The sequence below is a fragment of the Hirundo rustica genome, chromosome 13 (genome assembly GCF_015227805.2).
Source record: "Hirundo rustica isolate bHirRus1 chromosome 13, bHirRus1.pri.v3, whole genome shotgun sequence".
NCBI classification, from domain to species: domain Eukaryota; kingdom Metazoa; phylum Chordata; class Aves; order Passeriformes; family Hirundinidae; genus Hirundo; species Hirundo rustica.
The window spans coordinates 13579697-13597159 of record NC_053462.1 but is presented as its reverse complement, the minus strand read 5'-3'; the positions used below and the strand labels follow the sequence as shown (position 1 = coordinate 13597159).

The 17463-nt window shown below is 44.7% G+C and overlaps 1 protein-coding gene across 1 annotated transcript in view; it reads left to right on the top strand.

Moving 5' to 3' along the window:
* The first annotated feature begins 8499 nt into the window (after nucleotides 1-8499).
* Nucleotides 8500-17463, top strand: part of AGBL1 (AGBL carboxypeptidase 1) — a 266584-nt gene continuing 257620 nt past the window's right edge. Inside the window, exon 1 of the mRNA XM_040077478.2 lies at nucleotides 8500-8638. Coding sequence (XP_039933412.1) covers nucleotides 8588-8638 — 51 coding nt within the window. The 5' untranslated portion in view covers nucleotides 8500-8587. The remainder of the gene's footprint in view (nucleotides 8639-17463) is intronic.

The following is a 17463-nucleotide window of genomic DNA, read 5'->3' as shown; positions in this document are numbered from 1 at the left end:
ACTGGATTCACATAATGAGCTGAACAAGAAACACTTATGATAATGAAGTTGCGAGGCAGTTTGTGTCCTGTGGCTCTCCCTGGCTCTGTGTTTGTTTCCCCACTTCCACCAGGATAAGCCTGAATTCACAAGGTTTTCACTTCCACCTGAGAGCCCAAGTCTGTCTCAATGCCAGCACTGTCCCACCACAGCCTGCAGGGCTGGAGTTATCAACACTTGGCTCCACGTTGTGTTGAGAAAGGTGGAGGTATGAACCTTTGTGGCCACTCTTAATTGGAGCTGGTCTCTGAGGCAAGTTTTCATTAGAAATGAGTCAAAACCCTCATGATTCCACTGAGCCTGTCTCCAGAACAAGGCAGATGCACACAGAAGCTTGCTGGGGCAAACCAAGGGCTCGCCAAATGCTGCCCAAAGGACAAAAGGGTGCAGATGTTCAAATAAATGCTCAGGCATCGGTAATAAGCTCTGCCTGCTTGAAACACTGACAAATGTGCACCTGGCCACAGCCTCTTTGACTTTGGGGAGAAAAATGCAACAGCTGAATAGATGACAAGATGTTTTTCCCTTCCATCCCAGATATTACTGCTTCGAGTTTTGCCGTGGTGGCTCTGGGGGCTCTATGACCTGTACTGTCCCTCTGCCTCTGCCACCAATGCTGGACATGTCCTTGAAAGACTCTTCCCTGGATTTTCAAAGTGCAAGCTGGAACAAAATCATCTCACTGCCCAAGAGGGGGTTGTGAGGCTTGATGGATTAATATTTGCTGCATTTTGCACGTGTCAAGGGCTACTGATCGACATGCCAGGGAATGTACCAGCACATCTACAGCCAAAAGGATGAGCTGCCACAGCTTGAACAAGAGGAGCAGCCTGGGGTTTGTTAGCAATCATGTCATGTTCATAGCAACCACCACAGGTCTGAGCAGGAGGGGCCTTGGACGTACCAGCACCGGTGGGTGACATTATTGATGTGTTCATACATGATGTGAAAATGGCATTGAACCATTATTATTCTAACAGCTGTCCTTTAATTTAGTTTTGTTTGGAAACATGATTGAGAAAATCCTTCCCTTTCTGATTTTGTTCCCTTACCCTAAAAACTTACAAGCTCATTGGCCTTTTTTGTAATGAGATTTACAGAGAAGAAGAAATCCCAGAGATAATGTAGTTCCTAAGATTTTAGGTAAAATAGATGTCTGGGCATATGTGAGATATGTGTGATGTACCACTGGTGAGGAAAAGGCTTTTCTAGTACACTCTGGAGGCTCTGTGGACCAGGAAAGTGTGGAAAAGATGGCCCCAAGCACTTCAGTTGGAAAGCCTGTGCTCAGCCACAGCTGGTCAGCTGGGAAAGTGCATTCAATAAGAAGCCCAGCTTCAGTAGCTCTATTACTTCCAGAAATAGCTTATGCTCAGGATGATTTCCACAAGGGTCTGCACTTTGACAAGAGGACTCTTCTGAAACTGTACCAAACCATCTTCTTCAGCAGGTCTGCAGGGCTTCCTCCAGGGTGGCAGAGCAGGGAAAAAGCCTCTAAGATGGGGAGAGGAAGCCGAAGCTGGAACCAGAGATGGGATCTGTGGGCATAATATGGGCTGCAGTAGTGTGTGTTTTCACTGGGTTCATGGATGTGGGAGGCTGGGCCAGCTTTTCTGAACTTCTTCCTTCCAGGAGTGCTTGCAAAAGACTCTGCTCTGCACATCCAAAGAGCTGAGACTGTAAATACATATTTCTGAGGAAAGTTAGAGGGTCCTAATCTCCTAAAAGATCCTCTTAGGTGCTTCCAGAGCCAAGTCTCCGGGAACCCTGCCTGCTTTCAATCAGTCAAAGCAAAATGGAGACAAATGCTGTCCCTTAGTCTTAACATCTTCTCTGTCTCTGAGATGACTTCTTTCCCCACAGTATAAATTTCCCTGCATTTTAAATTTTGCTGTGTTTCATATACCTATAGAGAACTGTTCATCATTCAGGATGGAGATGGTTTTTAATGATGTGGTATTGCAAATAATGGGCCATCCTCAGTTCCAACTGTGTTTCTCATTGTGACAGCTCCTTCCAAGGCATCCATAGCACTGATAAATTTATTAGGTCACAAACTGTTATTCAAATTCAGTCTTAGCCAAATCTCAGTGTATGTACTGCGACTGCTCCAGATTTGGAGAGTTCAGCTCCAGATTTAAGCAGTTTTGATGGACCCAGGGGAAACAGGATAAGGCTTGTCCCATCATCACTGTTTTTGTCATTGCTTCCTCATGAGACAGATGGCTGATATTCATCACACCTCAAAGCCAAACAAGGAGAATGTGCTGCTACAAAAACTGTGGTAGGAAACCCTTTTTGGAGTTAATTTTCTGTCCCAATATGCTATCACCTAAACCAGGCCAGCTTTCCATGTTCTACTTCATTTGCAGGGCTCATTAAACTGCTACCATGGGATTGCTTATTTGGGTTGCATTCTCTCTTTTTTCTTTGTTTATTAACCTTTCAGAGCCACCTCTTTTTCTGGCACCTTTGAATACTGTGTGTGTCAGAGATGCTAAATATGAGACAAACAGAAAAGACAGATATAACACAATTTGTTCTGATAATTGGAGATCTTTCTCTACCGCTGCATCTGGCTGATGTAAAGTCCACTTCCTTAAACATTCAACAAACGAGATTCTTCCTCTTCCTGCATAGGTCTGTGCTCAGTTTTGTAATGGGAGTGCCGGGTTCTTTTAAATTAGAACAGAGACATTTTCAGCAGAAAAACAATGATGACACAAGAGGCAAAGAAAGGCTGTCAAGGTAGGAAAAAATATTTTCTTTTTATAAGCAATAGAAAAGCTTGATATAGTTATGTCCGTGGGAAAAGGTGTTTTGTCCAGCAGAAACATTTACTGAGCATCAGGATAAAGAGGGCTTTGCCTTGTACTGCTGCCCGGGAACCTGCCAAAGAGGATTAAAGCATCAAAGCTCTTAATTTAAGTATTTTTCTATAATTCCATCCTCCTCTTTTGCTTCTTTAGTGTATCTTTACTGTTATCATTCAACACGGGGGTGGCATTATGGGCTGTTTGGTGTGGGGTGGGACGGGGAGCCTCATGCTGTGAGGGCTCTATCAGCAGCCAGAAGAGCGGCAGCCCAGCAAGGGCTCTGCCTGCCTCTCTCACAGGCTCACAGGCATCTCCTCTGCCAGGGCACTGGGTGCAATCAGTAACTCCGTGGGTAGATCTGTCTGGAACACACTTGCAGCATTCAGGAGAAGGGCAGGTATTTTCCGCCTGCTGTACCCGAGGCATTGAAGGACACAGCAAGATGTTCCGTGGGGAAAAAAAGTGGAAACATCTCCCAGCAGTCAAGTGATTGAATACACCTTTCTCAAGGTGAGTTGTGCATGTGTATTTAAGATATGACAGGCTTTTCATAGAGTCATAAAATCATAGAATTGCAGGGGACCTTAAAAGTCATTCCATCCCATCCCCTGCATGGGCAGGGACACCTTCCACTGGAGCAGGTTGCTCAAAGCCCTGTCTGACCTGGCCTTGAACACTTCCAGCAACAGGGCAGCCACCACTGCTCTGGCAAACGGTGCCAGTGTCTCAGCACCCTCACAGGGGAGAATTTCATCCTTATATCCAGCCCAACCCCACCCTTTTCCAGTTTAAAGACATTTCCTGTTGTCCTATCCTTGTGAAAACCCCTCCCCAGGCCATGCCACTGGGCAGTGACAGAATGGAAGGCAGGTTGGATGGGGATGTTCCCAGAGGAACAAAGCTCTGGCTAAGCCTGCCTGTTGCCCTCTCTGCCCCTGGTGCTCTGTACAGTCCCAGCTCCCATTAAACCAGTAACACCAGCAGTTTCCAGCAGTCTGGTTTTGACACAGAAGATGTAATCTTCACATCCAATGGCTACAGGAGCCTTGAGTCACTTCCAGCAAAATCTGAAAATCAATTTTGCTGTCATGACTTGTGTTTTCACTTTGATTTTAACTCCTTCCCTTGTGAAGAAGAGTGAATTATTTCCGGGGCAGGGGGGCAACATGACATTATTCAGAGGGGTAAGCCTTTGCCTAGTCATTCACAAATGGAACATCATCAGTCCTCCACATTCAAATATATTAAATTTGTTTTGGCAATCACTTACAGTAAGCATTGTGCTTAAATGAAAGCGAATGAAAATGAAGGGTTTGTTAGAGAGAAAAGCATCCAAATAGAAAAAGCAATATCCCTTTATTAAAATATATATATTTCTTGGCTACACATAAATTTGACAGGGGAAGTCTATCCTCTATTTAATATAAATGAAATATGGACAGTTAACTGGGTGTTTTACACAGTGATATTTCAATTGCATTTCATAAAATTCAGGCTGGCTTCAGAATGAATAATTTATCCAATTAGATTTTTTTTCCTTCCCATTTTTAATAGAACCTGGCCATTCTCTTATCTATCTCACCGGTTTAAAAATTGCAATAATCCTATTAGAAATCAACTGTGCAATGTGAGTGCAAAAGTGGTGTCAGTATTTTGAGAATGAGGAAGAAAATATCCTCAGGTTAATTGCAGATTTCCAAGCTGATTTTGGTATTTGGACTTCATTTAATGCTAATGTCAAAAATAAAAAGAATGAGTTCTGCAGTTCCTTGGTATAGACTCTGGACAGGAAATGTGAAGCTTGGCTGTGGCTGGTCACTTTATTCTGCTGGTATTGATTCTGGTGCCGCTTTTGTAAGTGTTTAAGACTTCTTTAGGCTAATTTTGATTTAGCCTGTAAATTACTTTCAAATGCAATCCTGCAGGGTTCAGATGGATAAGCATGAATTCTGTTTTGGAGGTGATGGAATAAGTAGAAAAGTAATAACAACAGAGTAAAATGTTTTTTTAAATATAACTCTTTGTGTGGTTTTTCTACTTTTAATAAATATCAAACCAACAACATTATGGTCGCAGATACCTGGCAGATGACTTCTGTCTTCCTCTCATTATTTTCCAGATTATCTCACTCAGGAAGGTTCCTGACCTTATATTACTCTAATGCAATGGTCTATCTGAAAAAAATGTTTCTGGATGAAGGCTTAGTGATTTTATAGCCGTAGGTTCCCATTCCTATGAGGAAAACTTCAAGCTTCCACAGGTAGGGAAAACCTCGGTTTAGTCACAGGAACAAGTTTCTGTGCTTAATGTCTTACTTAATGTCAGCTGATCCGTGGTAACGCTTTCTGCATATGCTCATAAAATGGGAAATAATTGGACTGAGTGCTCTTCTAATGTAGGTAAAACGATCCTGAATTACCTTCTCTTTGCTATGGGCTAAATGTATGCACACGTATTTACAGGAGATCAGATGACATCTCTGGATTGCTTGTGTCTCTGAGCCCTGGAGCACAAGGAAAGGAAATTACTGGTCTGAGTGTGTGCAGCACCTGCAGAGAGCTCAGAGGTCCTGCCTTTGTGTTTCTAATCGCCTCTGTCCTCCCTACAGGAACATCAGCACGAGCAAGGGAGCCGGAGATAGAAGTTTAATTTTCATTTTGTTTAAAGATCACACAGTCCTGAGGGCACAGGGGAAACAACTATGCCATCAATATAAACTAACAAGCTGGTCTTCAAACTGAGTTTGCATTGTGATATGAATGGGAGAATCTGAATGCTTTAATTCTGGCATTTAGCTCTGTGTAGGTTTCCTAATTCATTCAGCCTTTGTGTGTTGAGGTGGGGGACCTCCTATTCTTAGAAAGCAGGAACATTGGAAATTCAACAAATTCCAGAGGGAATAGCTTGGGAATGGTGAATAATTAGAAGTCTCCATGATTTATAGCCTAAAATTTGATTTCAAAGGGGGTTTGCTGTACACTATACATCAGTGTAAACATCACTGTCACTGCTGGGGTCTTTCGTGAGCATTTTATTCTTTAATCACTCTTCTCAATTGTCTCTTTTTTTAAAAATCAAATGCAAGCTCCAGAGGTTTCTGCATGCAATATTTTCCTTTACCCTCTCAGTACAACCAAACTAAATACCCCAAAATTTTGAGGAACATAAGAGATTTTTTCCCCAACCCCAAGCTTTGACGTTTGTGTCCCTTTCCTTTTTGGCTGGAGTATTTACAGTGAAATTTTTGCAATTATTTCTAAAGCTCACGCAGAGAGAAAGAACCAGACCACCGGTGAGTTAGAGAATCTGTTATAGAATCCTATAACAGAGACCAAAGTTGTGTTTTTGGTGGGGGATCAGGGTGTCCAGGCTGCTTGCAGCCACTGCCTGCTTACATCCATCAGCTCTTGCTGCCTTCTGAAAATCCACACAGCAGGAATTAATAGTTCCACACAGCTCTGCTGACAGGTACAATTGTCACAAGAAAGAGAACGAAGCGACACTGTGGAAGAGCTTCTTTAAACAGCTTCTAATTAGCTCTGAAGTACTTTTCTGTCACTGTAGTAATTTGCAAGAGAGATAATGTGTTGGCACTGCTCACAGACCTGGTACCCACCTTCCTCCCACCCCACACACGTGGGGACACTGCCTGCATTGCCTCGGTTCTCTTCCCCCACTTATTTGTGACCTCTTATCAGGTTTTATTGAACCCTGCAGATGGGAAAGAATCCCCAAAGCTGTACTGGGTTTGTGTGGCAAAGTTTTGGTGGTGGGAGGATACAGGAAATGGCTTCTGTGGGAAGCTGCAAGAAGCTTACCTGAATTGGCCAAAAATTCAGTGTTCTAATGGCTGAACACCAGCTCTATATCTAAAATATGGTATTTCATGAAGCATGAGAGATTTATTTTTTAAACTGAAATAAAACATGTTTTTTAGAAAATTAAAATCTTTAAACCTGAATTTTCATAGGAAAGAAAATTTCTTGTCTTATTTTGCCTAGCTGTCTGTAGAGTACCTTGTCCATCAATGAATGGTCTTCACAGCACTCTCTCTGAAGGGACTGATGTGTCTCCACAGTTATGACAAAGGCATTTTAATCTGTTTTATTTTATAACCTGGTAGTGACATCCTGGGACCCTGCTGGCACACACAGAAACCGAGGAATGTCATGCTTGTGCCATTTGTTCACACATTGCTGGGATGAGTTGGGGAGGATTAGTCTTACCATTTGCATAAAGCACTTATCAATGAAGGTTCATCATGTGGAAATAGTCCTTGGCCAAAAATGGAGCATTTTATTCTTCATTTCACTGCTTCATAGAAGATTAGGGTTTTACACCGACATCAGCAAAGGAAAGTACGTGCACATTGAGTGTCTGGTATGTCTTTGTGTGCCACTGAGTTCTGCAAGCATCTGCCTTGTGCCCAGAGACCCAGGTTCATGTTACTGCTCCAAAAATCCCTATTTATTCTTTCAAAAGGGACGAACTAAAAAGAACTCACCAGAATAAAGTTATTCTGGAGGTAAAAGCCCGAAATTAGTGTTCCCAAAATGGAAAGACAAGAGTTAACCTTTGTCTTCTTCTTATCCAGTAATTATCTCCACTGACAGCCTTCAAACCATCCTGGAGTGATGTCTCTCAGGACCAAAACCAGCATTCTGGTGTTGAGAAAGCTGAAAAAAATACCTGTTGTGAGACTGATTGACCTTTTCACATCAAAAATATTTCGCTGGAAAATCCTCATCTAACCCTCTGCTCAACTTCTTTATCTGCTCCTTCTTGTTTACCAAGCCCTTTGATACCACTCGGCTGGAGCTAAAAGTGGACTCGGTGCCCTCCTAGGAATTCAAGCTACAACTACAACTGTACTACAGCATGTCTTGTGCACCAGGGAGTGAACCTGGCTCCGAGCTGCTGTGCTTATAGACAGCTATAGGTACGTGTGGGTCACTGTGGGAGCCCTTGGACCAGACTCTCCCCCAAGCCACACTTTGAAGAGGTGGCTTTCCTCCCCTGTGCAGCCACGAGATGCCCCTCTGCGGTCACTCCCTGCCCCGCAGGGCACTGCCTGTGGCCACAGCAGCTGCCACTTGGGACAATCATCGGGGTTGGAAGCCAAAAACCCTCCCGAGCCTTGCTCCACCTGTCCCTCATGCCGGGTGTATCTTCCGTTCGTTGTCAGCGCTCGTTAAGACCGAGGGCATCTCTCTCTCTCTCGCTTTGCCTCCTCCGTGTCTCCGGTTTCACTGGAACGGAGTCAAACGGAGACGAGTCCACGCAGGGTCTGGAACGGATCAGCAGGTCAGCTGGGAATGCCTGTCAGGCAGCCAGCGCTGCTCCCTCCCTTCTCCCTGGCTTTCTTTGAGGTTTGTAGCTCTTCTGCTTTCTTGTTGCTATTGCCACCCTCCCCACACTCCCCCTACCACACACCAAGCACCCAGACCTTTCCTGGGCACTTTACTTAATCCCCGGGATTCTTTATATAGGAATTAATCTTCTTGTCACAGTGGGAGAGCTGGGAGGGAGGGGGTACATTTATCTCTCCTGCTAAGGTCTAGAGTTGCATTGCTGTGATTATTGGTGGTAGCAGTGTGCGTGTGTCTGGGGATCTGTGTTTAGTTCTTCGTTTCTTAAACGACGCAGGGGCAGCAGCAAGGCAAGTTGGCAGCTTGGCTTTCGAGCTGCTTTGTGTCTGCTGCTACAAGGAGGGAGTGTGAGTGGGGAGCAGCATGGCAGAACAAGGAGCCAGTGGCTTGCAAGTCCTTCTCTCCACCCTCCAGGTAAGAACAGCTTGAACTAACAAGAGAGGCGCTTGGGTTTGTTTTCCTCTTTAATTCCCCATCAGTGACCTGTTGGGCTGAGGCTGCTGGTACGAGCTCCTGGCTGGCTTGGCTCTAAAAGCATCAGCGCGCAGGAGCCCCGACCTGCGCCTCCCACCCTGAAGAGCCTTTATGAATTGAAGTTTTCACTGCTCAGCGATGAGTGCTGGTGATTACTGCTATGCATCAATCTCTGGGCCCCGTCTGAGGGCAGAGGCTTCGCTCCCGAGGTCTCGCTGTGTTCAGCAGGGGAGCAGGGAGGTGTGAGGCATCGGCTGCTGTGAAATGAATGGGACCTGACAGCGCTGTCAGTCTGAGCTCGGCGCCTCCGAGGGCCGAGGGGCACGAGTAAACAGATCTGCCTGCGAGGAGCAAGTTCCTCCCTGTCAAATTGTCTGCCCAGAACCTTCAAGCACTCCAAGGAAGTGACAAAATCTCTTGAGATTGGTGAGGTGCTGGTGTTGGGTGTGCTAGGTGAATGGTCCTGAGGACCGGAGGGAAGTGTCCCAGTCCGGGATCATACTTGACGGACAAGTTTGGCCATGGGATGAAGGAGAGGCATCTCTGGCTCTGTTTTCCCACTGCAAGAATGGCAGGAGAAGATGCCCAGGCTGTGGCATGAGCTGCCCTGTGAAATAGGGAGCCTGTTTTGGAAGGGAACCTGTGCTTTTATAAGCCTCGTTTTGTCATGAGGGGTGGGTGGGAACTGCTTTGCCAAGTCAATCTATTTGCATATAAAGCGGCTTTTTCATGGTGAAACACCACTTGTGTGCACTCCTCAGGTGCCCTGAGCCCTTGTGTGCAGCTGTGCTGACATGGGCCAGAGCCCTGTGGGGACAGCAGTTCAACAACTGAGGCAGCAGCATGCTCTGCCTGCTGCTTCTGCCATCCAAGCCTCACACATTGCAGATGCAGAAAATGAGGGAGAAGGTGTGCAAAAAAGGCTGAGCCACCTGGGTCAGCCCAAGGGTTCATGTGTCCCAGCCCTGTGTCTCAGGAGGTCTCTGTGACCAGCTACAAACCTGCAGAGGAGGTTATAAAGCCCGATGATAGCAATTGGCTTTGAAACTACAGTTGTGGGGGCTGATCAACCTTGGCATAGTTATCCAAGCTTATGTAACTGTCAACAAATTTTTCTTCTCATATCAAATACTGGTTTGCCCCCTGTAGCCCCTTGTGTCAGTGAGTTCTGCAGGTAAACTGGCATGCTGAAGAAAATTATCCTGCTGTCCTTTTATGTTTTGGCAGTGTAACTTGTTTGCTCTATGTTGTTACAACTTCTTTAATTCTTATTTTGTAGCAGATCATGTTAGTGCTGTATCCGGGGTATAGTCCTCTCCCTCTTTGGATAATTGAGAGCTGAGTGCACATCTGCTTTTTTCTTATGCTTTTTAACATAACAGTCCCGGTGCTCTCTGCATAATCTGGGAAGAGAATTGGACAAGACCCAGATCTAAACTGGAACCTATAGTTTAAAATCATATATGCAGTTCATTGACAAAGCTACATGGAGGTCTAAACTAGAAACAGGTAAGATCACTGCAGGCATGGTATTGGTAAAACCGCGAAGTAACACAGCATTCATCCCCAGCTTTACAAAATCCCACCTTGGTACAAGACTTTTGTATCCAAAAATTCTGTATTCACTTGGAGGACATCAAAAATATTTCTTGTAATATCTTCAATTTGATGTGGAGGCTTCAGTGCTGAAGGGCAGAAAGTAAGGGGTTGATGACAATTACATGTTCTGATTCACCTCTTTCCCTTACCGTCAGCCAAAAAATTACCAGCATAACTTTGTTATACCATCAACCATCTCTGCTAAAAAATCAGGTGATAAAAAAGACCTTTATTTGACACGGTTGGAAAGTATTGGCCTGGGAAATAATAACTTTGGTTGATGTTTGCCTTTGCTGATAACATCTCTCCACACTTTGTTATTTTCTGCAACAGCTGTCCAAAACATGGTTGCTTTGTTTTTGTGACCTGCTGGATTGTCAGTGCTGGTTCATATTCTTTTATTGGGCATGAAGAACATATCTGCTGCTTACAGCAGCCTATTCTGCAGGGTATTACTGTGTATTTTCCATTTCTGTTAGCGCGTAATATTGCTTTGAATGCAGAAAACTTTCAGGTGAAGGATGAGGGAACATTCAGCCAGTGTTTATAAACTCAGAATAAAAACATCTTTCCCCATCTGTCACCCACACAGGACTAAATTTCTACTTCCCTTCCAAGCACTGACAGAGATTTTTACTCCCAGTTGGAGGAATGTCCAGACCTGATATAGAGTCTGTCACCTTCTGCTGGGGAGAGGTCTCCTCCATCTCTTTGTGGCATAGACACTTTCACTCCTAGACTCAGCCTGGCTTTGGAAAGGGCAGTATCAAGTAGAACAAACGCAGAACACTGTGCACTTTGTAACTGAAAACTGCTCTAGTCACAGAAAGAAACACATTTTTTGAGTTCTTCAAAACTGTTCCCAGTGCTAAGAAGGAGCGTGATCCTCCAAAGACAGCTCAAACCCCTGGAAGTGCAACGTGCTACGGATGTTCTGCAAAGTGACAAGGTGAATAGCAAAAACTCCTTTCAAAGTGCAGCTGCATTTTGTCACCAAAATGTCACTGCAGGGAAGACGTGACATTTCAGATCTCTAGGTAAAAAGTGCTTCACTGCTTACAATGTTCGGCTTTAAAAATGTGAAATTCAGATTTAAGTAAACCCTCTCCCCGTCTCCCAGGTTTTGTGTCAGTATGGCAGAGCCAAGCTCTGAGGATTTTACTGTCATTTCTCATTTTCTTTCTAACCCTGCTGCCTTCTTCTTTGCTCTCTCTTCTTGACTCTCCCTCTCCAGTGTGATCCTGCAATTGTCACCTCCCATCCCTCTGGCTTGGATAGTGTTACCTGTCTCTGTTCTCATCTCTCACTGCGTGACACTGAGCTCCTCAGCCCCACTCTGTCTTTCATACATGGACAATGCAGGCCCTCAATCAAGGCTGGGCTGGTTGCTACTCTCACCCTGATCCCTGTCCATATCATGACAGAGGTAAACACCCTCCCCGTGTATGGCTTTTGACCAGGCAAAAAAGAAGTCTGAAATCCCATTTTACGGGCAGCCTCCTCAATGCAAAATCCCAAAGGGTTTGGGATTAGATCTCTTGGTTATTTTAATGCCAGGAGGAGGTATCTGGGTGTTAGTTAAAAACAGCTGATACTTGCTAAGAAGAGCAATAGAAAACTGGAGCCAGCATCTTGCCTTGTGATCGAGACTATTCAATCCCTTGAGACTGTAGAGTATTTTAGTTCCTCCTCCTCATTGCCCTGGCCTTCATCTCACCCCACTTTCTGATCATTTAGACAAATAAGAAGCATTTTGATTCCTCTCTTTTCCTTCTCCCTCCTCTCCTCCTCACTGCCCATGCCTTGGTTCCCCCCCAGAACATCTTATTCCATGGCAGGATACATCGTGTTGCCTGAGGAGTCCCAGATTTCCTGTTGGCTCTCAGCGTGGTTTTCACATGCTTCCCCGAGCCACAGTCCCCGTTCACATATCCTGCAAAGCTGGCAGCCCCTGGGGCCGTTGGCAGATCTTTGGCTCAAACCTTGTCTTACCGTGTTGGACTTCACAGGTCCCCAAATGCTATGGTTTGACAGGGAAAAGCTGCAAATCTTATGTATCGGTGGCGGATGTTGTTTTTGCAGGGGGATTTATCTGTGAGGGGCCGCAGTGTCCAGCAGAACAGACACAGGAGCTGCTGTTTGCTAACTGGAAGCTCTCAGCTCTTTGTGCTGCCCCTTCCAAGCTGTCGTGCTGGCTGGCTGTCAAGGCAGAGCTATTGTTATCCTAAGGACAAGTGGGAAGGTATCTGTGCTGCTCCAGTGACGATGAATACAAGTGCGTTTTGCAAAATGCTTTTGTCTCCTCTGCATCCTTGCACTTGCTCTGTCAGCAGAGCTGCTGAGATTCCTGGCTTTGAGAGAAATAGGTGCAAAAAATCCCAGGAACTGCTCAGGGCGCCACTCATTTGGGTTGGGGATGGAGGGGCTCAGAGTTTAGATTTGTGTTGTTGGGAGGCAGCCTGGCAGTTCAGGTTTAGTGGAATAGCCTTAGAGGAAACAAAAATCAACTCAAAACCAGATGGCCATTTTTATGTAGTTCATTAACTGAGTTTTACTGAGATTGTTGTACTAAAAGTGGGCAGCAGTGGACTTATTCCTGCTATTCCTTATAAAAACTCTTTTAGCTTTGGAACAGCAGAAGAAGTGCAGTTAGGACAGGGAAACACTTGGCTTGTAGGGTCCAAGGAGAAATAGTGGGTGCAACTATTTCATGTCTGTACTCCAATGCCACTTGGGCGGCATGAGTCTGGTTTTGGCTTTAACCATTGAAGAAAAAGCATAATCCTCCATAAACAATCCTACAGAGGTAATGCAGGTCCCCACCTCAGCTTTCAGGGTCGCTGCTTTTCCTGCCCACCTCCACTGTCATCTCCTCCCTGCCCAAGGAGAACCTGAAGGTAACCCAGAGCTTTTCCCTACAACCCTTGGCTCACCACCATGGGGCACTGCTAAGCAACAAAGAAGGAAGGAGGCTAGCATCCATACATTAAGCCCAAATTCCTGACAGGCCACAGAATAAATATTGAGGTTTGCTACTCCTGTGAACCAGCACAGAGCACTAAAAACCCTTAGAGGAAGCTGTGACAGGTCTTGGACTCTGCTGAAATCCTTCCACTGGGACCAGAATGGCTCTCTGTCCCTGGGCTGGCCACAGCTCTTTCTCTGGGTACACTGCCAGCTCCTCTGCAAATGCCTCCAGATGGGCATTTCCATCTCCAGAACCTCCTGTGGCTGAATTAATGAGAATTTGGGGCCTCAGAGTGCAAAAATCTACCCAGAGATCAATGGGAGCAGCAGCAGCAGCGATGGCTGAGCTGAGCACAAGAGTGTGTCACAGTCTGAGTCTCAGCAGAACTTTCTGTGTCAGACAAGGAAAGTGAAGTTCTGTTTGTCTTCTGCCACCCCTCATCCTTGCCTAGGATGGTTTGTGCTTTGAGGACAAGTGAGATTGTGCCATGAATGGTGGAGGAGAGCCCTTTCTCCCTTCCCTCAGCAATGCAAACATGACAGGATAGCCATGATGCTGGATCAGTTGGGCATCAGCCTGGAAAAATGGATTATAAACCTCTGCTTTTGAGTTAATCATGTGTAACATGGCAAATAATCCCACCATGCCTCACATCAGTATTTGAGAAACCAGGTGATGAACATTGGGAAAAAAAAAACCAAAACCAAACCTGAAGTTCTAGTGGCAACACAGTAAAAAAAAAAATAAAAATTGAGAAGCAAATTAATAATTTGTTTTCGTTCAGGGCTTGGATCCTGCACAATAAATAATGCACAGAACCACATGCTAAATGATGAGGACAAAATACTGCATGGGGTGATTTTCCAGGCAACAGGCACTGCTCATCCCGAAGCAGAGGTTTTGTGAAATAAAACAAGTTGTCATGTGGAAATTAAAAAATGCAGTTCCTCCAGGGGACCAAATGAAATATCAGAAATGCTTTAAAACTGGTGTTTTTTAGCTGTTGAGGGCCTGGCTTTATGCTTATGGCCAAGCTGTTTAACTCAGACTATTTGGATGCAATATAATGGCACATTATGCCATGTCATGCAACTCAGTATTGTGTATTTTGGTACAGCATTATAGACACAAAAAAAAAATTAATAGAATAAACCACATTATGGAAGGAGGTATATGGATTTGTTTAAAGTACTTATCTTTCACACACAGTATTCAAATATATTTAAAAACATCTGTTTATCTATTAGTAAGCTGAGGATAATTATTGGTAGTTATCTAGCATCCCTAGCTCTTTTGTATGCCTACAGATGTATTTATACATTACATCAATATTTTTATGACAATGGAAAACTTCCACCCTCTCTTTTCCTCAGGTTTCAATAATTTCCCTCTTTGAAATATAAGAAGAGATGTTTTCATACAGAGAGATGTTTGCCTGAATAGGTCTTGCTAGTGTTTCTTTGTGTAGCATAATCTTATTTTCATTATATTGTGCTGCATTTGTTGTGATGGCTTAAACACATTTTTCTGTCCAATGCATTAGTCCAGTCCTCTTGGTTTTATCTATAATAGGAAAAAAAATGTCTGTAGTAAAAAATGTGTTCACAGGCATTTTGAATTAAAGTTTATTATATTATGTTCAGCAAAGCTCACACAAAAAGTTGCCTGTATTGAAAAACATATGGGCTGATAATGGTTGGCTCCAGCAGTGTGTACTGGCACCAGCAGAGATATTACTGATGTGTGTTGACAGAAAGAAAATAATTTCATACACATACAGGGAGTTTAAGAGATGGGGAGGGATTTTTGTGTTGCTTGGTCTGGGATAGCAGGGTTGGGAATTGCTCCTGGAGTTGTTGCTATCACAGACACGCTGCCTGTGTGTGATCACTCCTGTTTGTGCCAGGATAGATAACACAACTGGTGCCATCATTACTCTTGCAATGAAATCCGGGGGGGTGGGAGTCAAGCCTCTGGAAGTGCAGGTTAAATCCCCTCCTTCCTCCAAGAACAGTGGGAATGCAGAATAAGGCAGTAGCTTATTCTAGCAGTTTTTTGCTAGCATCTCCCCATGGAGCAGGTTGTGGTCCTGGGCAGAGGCGTCCCTTTCCCGTGTCCGTCGGGGTTGGTGTGTGCACACCTGGGACCCTCGGGCTCTCAGGATCCCAGATCCACGCACGCCCCTCGTGCCCACACGTGTCACCAGGCTCTGCCAGGCTCCGGGCTCGTGACCCTGCTGCTCTCACCGGACCAGGATGGAAAATCATTCCCTGCTGCCTTCCCCCGTTCTTTTAATAAGCGCTTGTCTCACGGACAGCCTATTTGCACCTGTTTGCCCGCAGGGCCCAATGGGCCCGAGGGCAGAGGCACCGATCCATCATCCATCCGCGGAGCCGCTCCGAGCGCCGGCAATCTCCGCAGGGAGGGATGGGGAGATGCGATTCCCGAGCAAAGCAGGCTGATTTCGGTCCCCAGGGAGCTGGGAGGTCAGAATGCTCCTGGGAATCGGTGAGACATTCCGTGAGAGGGAGTAAGAACCTTCTCCAAGGAGACCAGGAGCGGTAGCTCACCAGCCGGGCTCTCTCCTCCCCTGGACAAAAGCAGGAGTGCTGCAGGAGGTGAGGAGTGAGTGTTAGGGGTAAGCAGTGTGGTAGGTTCTTACACAGCTGCATTGTCCAGCCCAGCTGACACTGCAATCCTGCAAGCTTTGCATTCCACAGAGAGCATTACCGCGCTGCTGCTTCAGAAGAGACAGTTTATTTCAGAAAATACAGTTTAATTTAAGACGGCTAAGAAGCAAGAACGTGAATCCACATCAATAAAATATTTGTAGACAGCTTCTGTTATTAAAAATCTGGATTTATTCCCCTGATTGTTTCATTTTATGAGAAGCTGACCTAAATGTAGTCTAGGTGGATTCTTTGGGTGGAGATTCAAATCTCCAAGAACTGGATAACCTTTTTTCCTTTTCGTACAGGCAAAACAATTTATCTCAGTAGAGTTTTGGGAAAGAAAGCCTAGTGCAGTGAAGATCATCGCTTAAAATAAGGAAAACTTGGCTGAGGCTGATGGAGACAGAGTCCATTCATATCCATGACTTAGTATTTCCTTTTGATCTGTGTGTTGTTATGACTTCTGTCTTACTGAGTGGGGACCAACCACACCATACAGAAATCAATGTCTCAGAAATCAAGAATTCATCATTGACTTCATAAGATGTCTTCTTGAGAGGACAAAGATAACATGGTAGAGATTCCTCTGCCTGCAGGCACAACTAAGGTACAAAAAAGAGAATTAGTGTTTTAGAACAGCTATTGATTAATAGGATAACATTTGCTTGATAAGAAATTACATGGGCAAAGCTAAATTTTCTTCCCTTTGGGGGTTTAGAGAACAAGGATGGGTTTTTCTTCTCATGGTCTCTTCCCGTGGAAGAACACAGCCTTATTTTCAAAAAGTGATGTAGGTTGAGGTGGAATTAATGAGAATTGCAAAGCTTTCATGATGATTCTTATTAGAAAATTGAGTAATTCTGACACAGAAGTCCTGCGGGAGAAATAACTACCAAAGAAATCTTGGCTTTTTTCCCCCTGCCTTTCAGCAAGGGATGCTTTGAAACTAAAACATATGGGTTTGGTTTTTTTTTTTTTTTTTTTTTTTCTTACATGGAAGCACCATTGTGTTTTGCTGCAATCAACTTCTGAGAAGCCTTTTATGCACATTAATTTTTTGGTGTAACTTAGAGGCAAAGGCTTTCCCACTGGGCCTAATGGGAATTTGATCCCTGTAGAAAACTGAGACAGATTCTTCTCCCCATGGCCCATCAGCTCAGTGCACTCTCTGGTACCTATTCCTTTCCTTTCAAAGGGGGGAATGATGCTGTATTGATGGATAAAGCAGGAGTGCTGGGCTTTATTTCAGAGCTGTTACAAACCCCATCAAACTCATTCAATGTCTGTGCCTCCTGCTCTCTTCATTTGGACAGTAGATGGAGATAAGGTTCATCTGTCAGGTTAGGGCAAAGGGGATCTTAGCTCACATTGTTTCCCAAATCCAAGGGTGGAACAACTCAGTCTCTGAGCAGATGACACTCATGAAGCCTGGGTGAAGTCAGTGCAGTGCTTGTTGTCCCCTGCCATCTTTTGTGGGTTTTATGGGATTCCTGATGAAAGGCTGAAGCAGCAGATTTACAAAGAAG